General features: G+C 35.2%; 1 protein-coding gene across 1 annotated transcript; it reads left to right on the top strand.

Moving 5' to 3' along the window:
- The first annotated feature begins 2,087 nt into the window (after positions 1–2,087).
- LOC120201010 (rRNA biogenesis protein RRP5-like) lies at positions 2,088–4,643 on the top strand. Its single transcript, XM_039201706.1, has 7 exons — positions 2,088–2,449; positions 2,547–2,723; positions 3,317–3,413; positions 3,502–3,657; positions 3,737–3,967; positions 4,045–4,128; positions 4,234–4,643. Exons 1-7 carry the CDS (start codon positions 2,118–2,120, stop codon positions 4,333–4,335), a joined length of 1,179 nt encoding a protein of 392 aa, XP_039057637.1. The 5' UTR covers positions 2,088–2,117; the 3' UTR covers positions 4,336–4,643.
- Positions 4,644–6,338: the final 1,695 nt, after the last annotated feature.

The following is a 6,338-nucleotide window of genomic DNA, read 5'->3' as shown; positions in this document are numbered from 1 at the left end:
CCACAGTCAATCCTTCATTAGCAATAAAAGAACAATCCAAAATTTGTCTACCAGGAATGAAAGCAAATTGTGAATCACTGATAATATCATCGATGCAACGTCTCAACCTTCTCGAAAGACACTTGGAAAGAATCTTGTACATCCCACCTACTAGGCTAATAGGTCTGAAATCATCTAAACCCCCAATATTAGACCCCTTCGGAATGAGAGTTATGAAAGAATGATTAATGCCATGCTCTCATTCCTTTCCAAGAAGTAATTGTGAAAAAATTTCAGAATATCACCTTTCAAGTGAGACCAATTTTTTTTAAAAAATCCCATATTCAACCCATCTGGCCCAGGAGCTTTGTTACTATCACACGAGTTTAAGGTTTCCCAAATCTCATCTTCCGTAAACTCCTTTTCTAACATAAGACTGCTCCATAGAAATTCTTGAAAAATTCAACTTAATATCCTCCACTTCCAAAGTTGAACGGCAGTTAAAAGCTTTAAAAAATGCTCTCTAACACTTGACTTGATAATAACAGGATCTTTGATAATTTCACCTTCAACATTAATAGCATTCAGAGAATTCATCTGCCTCCTAATGGTAGCACATGTGTGAAAAAATTTAGAATTCCGGTCTCCATCTTTAACCCACTTTTCTCTTGAATTTTGGAACCAGATTTGCTCCTCAATTTTGTATAGTCTCCAAAGTTCAATTCTCAAAAGCCTCAACTCTGCTACACTGTCATAGGCATTGGAAATTTGATTTTGCTGCATCCTCTTTTCTAGCTTGTGAATCTTGTCTTCTAGATCAGAAATATCAGCACGTGGAAACTGTTTCCTATTCCCAAACCAGCTCTTAATGGCAAACTTTGTATTCCTAAGTATGCTCAAAATTCCATTTCTTTTCTTATCCTTCTTGAACTCCTTAATAGACTCTACAACATTCTCCTCAAAACCATCCTCAATCATTAAGTAGCTAAACAGTCTAAAAGGTCTCTTGCCCCAATTATCTTCCCCATTCTCAAGAATAATCGCATTATGATCAGAGATAGATTTAGGCAGTAAAGATTGGATAATCCCAGAAAATGCTGATGAGAAACTAACATTCAGCAGAAACCTGTCCAGTCAACAGTAGGAAAATCCCGATTGCTGCTCCAGGTAAAATTCCCCCCAATTAAAGGCAAATCAATTAGCCCCGTTTGCTGAATAAATAGACTAAAAATTTCCATAGAATTTCTGTTATGAGCTCTACCATCCTTCACATCTTCTGTTAAATAGGCATTGAAGTCCCCTCCCACACAAAAAGGTATACTATACCCATTTAAAAACAGTCCCAGTTCTTTAAAAAAAAACCAGCCTTGTCTTCTTTCACAGATGGGCCATAAACTTTTATGAAGCCACACCTAAATTGGTTGGATTTGAACTTCCCGAAAACAGCAATAAACCTCATGTGAATATGCTGATCTTCTAACTCAAAAATACTATCATCCCAACAACTTAAAATATCTCCTGAAGAACTTGCTGCTGGTGACTCAACGAACCTTTACAACTTATTCAAACCACTTCTCATTAGAAAAGAGCTTGGTAAAATATCAAGTTTTGTTTCTTGTAGAAAAAGAAACGATGGTATTTTAAGTTGTTGGGTTGATAGTATTTTAATTGTTACTTGCATTTTAATTCAATTGGCTTTGTAAATCTACCATTATATTTTATTACTTTTTGCTTATTAACTTTCTGAACAGATTTGACATTAACAATGTGGTAAATCATTGTACCAAGAGGTTATTTGAATAAGTAATGCAGTAAACAGAAAAAAGAATAAACTAAAAAAGAAAAATAAGAACAAAATGAAAGTATACTGTTAAAACAATAGTGTCCTATTAATATCCCTTGAGAGGGTGTATCAGTATAGTAACAGTAACTCCAGATCCATTATTTAGATATATTCTATAATGTTTGTTAAATTATAAATTTAGATAGTGATGGTTAATTGAACATTTTGCATATAACTTTTCCCATATCATCTAATAGTCTCCCTCAAAGTCTGTAAATTTAGGTTCTTATTTCCTTCTTCTCTTTTTTAACCTTTTTGTCAGTTGGATGGGGAAAAACATCGGATTTCCCTTGGCATGAAAAAATCATATTTTACTGATGATATTGGCATCACCAAAGAAGAAGACTCTGATGAAGACATTGAAGAGACTGATGTCATGGATGATGAGGCGAGGTCAATACAGTTGACAAATAGTACTCCTGGGATGAACATTGAGTATGAAAGTGGAGCAAGCTCTGTTCTTGCCCAAGCAGAATCAAGAGCTTCAATTCCTCCACTTGAGGTCACTATAGATGACATTGAACATGCTGATATGGATATTAGTCAAAATCAAGCAAATAATGACAACGCAATCACCATTGACGAGAAGAGCAAGAAGCGGGAAAAAAAGAAAGCAAAGGAAGAGAGGTCATTTGTAACCCTTGTTATTTTTTGGTTTTTCCAGTCTAGGGATGGTTGTCCCAACGCTTAACTCTATTCTATTCTTGAAAACTATCCTTTGCAGGGAGCGAGAAATTAGAGCCGCTGAGGAAAGACAATTGGAGAAGGATGTACCAAGAAATGCTGATGAATTTGAGAAACTTGTTAGGAGCTCTCCTAATAGCAGTTTTGTTTGGATTAAATACATGGCTTTTATGCTTAATTCAGCTGATATCGAGAAAGCCCGTGCTATTGCTGAAAGGTATAATTATTTCAGACCCTTCTGTAGGATTTTAGAATTTTACGACAACCGAACAAAGTCATAAATCTACATGATTTAAATTAGATTGTCCATGTTAACATGCTCATTTTTACTTGTTGTCTCTAGTGCTTTACTTGGGTAGTTTGTAGCTTGTGCGAAAAATTCTTTAGTCTCTATAGTTATAGGTTTGTTTTCCTGGATGATGCAGCATCTTTGTTGGTCAGAGTTTGTAGTTTAGCGTATTGGGTCATTGTGATTAGACTGGAATTTATACTTCCAAAGAATTTATTTGTATCTAGAAGCCTCATTTTCCCATCTGTAAGCATTCATAATTTTAGACTGCTTTTCTAGCATTTTTTTTGGGGGTATGGAACTTCTATTTATTTCATTATTTTCTGAGGCTCATTCTAGAAGTTACATATATATTTTTTAGTTTGCCACACTGATATTCAATAAACGGTTGAAGAATAAATGTATTGAAGTTATGAAATTGGCAGTCCCGAATTACAGATGTATACTCACTATAGAAAACTTTTATTTTTGAATAATTTATTATGTTAACTTTATCTTCGATGTTATTTTCTTCTTTCAAGGGCTTTGAGAACCATAAACATTCGAGAAGAAACAGAGAAGCTAAATATCTGGGTGGCTTACTTTAACTTGGAGAATCAGTATGGGAATCCTCCAGAGGTAACATTGACTCTACAATGCATCTTTGAATTAAATATTTTGACTGTTTCAAAATTACACCATAACTTCAATTGTGATGTTATTTCAGGAAGCTGTGCAAAAGGTATTTCAAAGAGCATTGCAGTATTGTGATCCCAAAAAGGTACATTTTGCATTTCTGGGCATGTACGAGAGGACAGAGCAACATAAATTGGCCAATGAGCTACTTGACAAAATGAGCAGGAAGTTTAAGCACTCATGCAAGGTATTCTATGAGTTCCTGTATCGGTTCTTCTTTCCAGAAATTCGATAAAATCTAGTTTTAAAAGAATAGGAAATTTCAGGTTTGGTTGCGGCGGGTGCAGACGTTATTGACCCAACAGCAGGATGGCGTTCAACCTGTTGTAAATCGTGCTTTACTATGCCTTCCACGCCATAAGCACATAAAGTTCATTTCACAGGCAGCTATACTTGAGTTCAAATCTGGAGTCCCTGATAGAGGGAGATCTATGTTTGAGGGAATTTTACGGGAGAATCCAAAGAGAACAGATTTGTGGAGCATTTATCTTGATCAAGTGAGGACCTTTTGATTTTCGGTTGTATTTTTAATATTATGGGCACATAAGTTACCATTCTCAATCAAACTTGACAGGAGATTCGACTTGGAGATGAAGATGTGATCCGTGCTCTGTTTGAAAGGGCAATTAGTTTGAGCTTACCACCCAAAAAGATGAAGGTGCATTTACTTTTTACATTTTACGGCCTCAAAATGTTTCTTGATAAGCTGTTAATTTTTTTTAATGCTTTCCTATTGGTGCTTATGGAGCTGTTCAATTTGCAGTTTCTGTTCACAAAGTATCGTAATTACGAAGAGTCCCGTGGTGACAAGGAAAGAGTAAAATCCGTCTTGCAGAAGGCGATTGATTACGTTAATAGTATTTGATGTGGATTATCCAAGTACATTGAAATTATTACAGAATCCTTGATGATCTACTTGCTGATTAGAACTTGTTTTAGAACCCTAAATAGTAGATTATGTGCTGTTAGATGGGGGAAATGTCCCTCTGTATTTAGTATCTCGACTTTGGCATTGACCCCGACCTTGGTTTTCATGTAAAATGCTACTGCTAGAGGAACGATGTAATCATTTTTGGATTGGATTATTGTGCAAGGCACTTTAACTCGAGGTAACTTGTGTCTGAGGTCACTTGAGAAAACAGCTTTAGCAGCACTCGGTGCAATATCTGGTTTCATCCTCCCCAAGCTTTTCCTAAATTCAGCATGGCCGCTGTATTGTTCACTCCCACAGCTGTTGGTGCAAAATTGTGAACCCACCCCTGAAATTTTCATCTATGTTTTTGTAGATTGCTTTGATTTCTGATTTCATAAACCCTCCCTCGTATCCTTCTTCATTGATGCACCTACATACACCGGATCATTAAACAACCATGGGAGATCAATTATTTATTACCAATAATCGAATTTTGTGATTGAATCTTAGAAATCCAATTACGTTGCAAATATTTCCTAATACTTTTTTTTTGAGTAAAAATACTTCCCAATACTCGACATGATGATAAAGTTATGTTTCTGGAGCATTTTGATTCTTAACGTTTTATGTTTTTGGTAAAAGAATGTAACTATTAGTCAGTTAATGGTTAGTGTTAAAAATAGGGATTTTTATCCTAAAAATGAAATATTAAAGGTTAAAATGCTCTAAAGAAAATAAGAACTAAACTAATTATGTAGTGAATTGTTTAGAAGTTTTTTTCTGTAAGAGTGAAACATTAGAAGTTAAAATATTTTATAAAATAAGTATAAATTAAAATAATTATTTAATCAAATGTTAGGGATATTTGTATTTCTAGTATTATGCCTAAATTGTACCTTAGATGGTTTTGGTTTTTCATAAAACAATGGGTTATGTAAACCTAATAAAGAAGGAAAAAGAAAATGGAGTAAGGATAGAACCTTATCGAGGGGGCGGGTAGAGGGAGGTATATTTTAAAAATTTTAATGTATTTTTTTTTAATTAAAATCTGTTTTTTATCTTTTAAAAATTTTAAAATACTTTTCCCTAACATAAATCTTGCATGTCTCATAACTGAAAAGGGGTACGTGAAGAATTTAGTTTGCAAAGTCAAGTGCATGCTTGGAAGTGTTGAAAAAGTAAAGCAGGATGGGCAACTGACCTCGGGGAGCCACTGAGAAGAACAAGGTGGTTAAAAAGGTGAGGCCTGTGGATTGCCGCCAAGCATCCAACCATGGCAGCCGTGGAGTGGCCTACTTAAACAGTGTGGTTGAGTTGCAGCTGATCGGCAAGGCACACCAAGTCATGGGCGTAGGCATTGAAATCGGAGTGATACCTTTGAGGATCATAAAGCAAAGGGTGAACGTCGGGGGAGAAAACCATGTCGAAAACCACCACCTTGAAATACAAGGCAAGCATGGGGAGGAGGAAAAGCCATGCACCCTGCTTTTCGCCGAACCCATGGGCCAGAACCACCGTTTGAGTGCCGTTTCAGTATATCTTTGCGTTCAGTGCTTCTGCTATGCCGCCGTTTGCACACCACTTTTCCATTTCAAATGGATAACAAATCTCCTCTCCTGCTCTTTTGTTTCACTTCCTTGCCTTCTTTGTATGCTTCTTTTCCCTCTTTATCTTTTGCGTGTGAAATGTTTAACCAAAGTGTCAACAAGTTTTTTTTATTATTAATATTTTTATCAATAAATAAAGTATATTATTAATTCTGAATTTTTGCATGAAATTTCAGGTATGCCACTTTTTCTAGAGATTTATAATTGTTCTTTCATATTTGAAATCTATATTGAGAAGAATTCATCAAACAACCTAAATAATTAAAGGGAGTATTATTCTACGTAGAGATCTCAAGTTTAAGTAACAATATTTGTAAGAAATGTGTGCGTCTATTTTAAATTGATTGG

The sequence above is a fragment of the Hibiscus syriacus genome, unplaced genomic scaffold (genome assembly GCF_006381635.1).
Source record: "Hibiscus syriacus cultivar Baekdansim isolate YM2019G1 unplaced genomic scaffold, ASM638163v2 tig00006744_pilon, whole genome shotgun sequence".
Taxonomy (NCBI): Eukaryota; Viridiplantae; Streptophyta; class Magnoliopsida; order Malvales; family Malvaceae; genus Hibiscus; species Hibiscus syriacus.
This window is presented reverse-complemented; position numbering and strand designations above follow the sequence as displayed.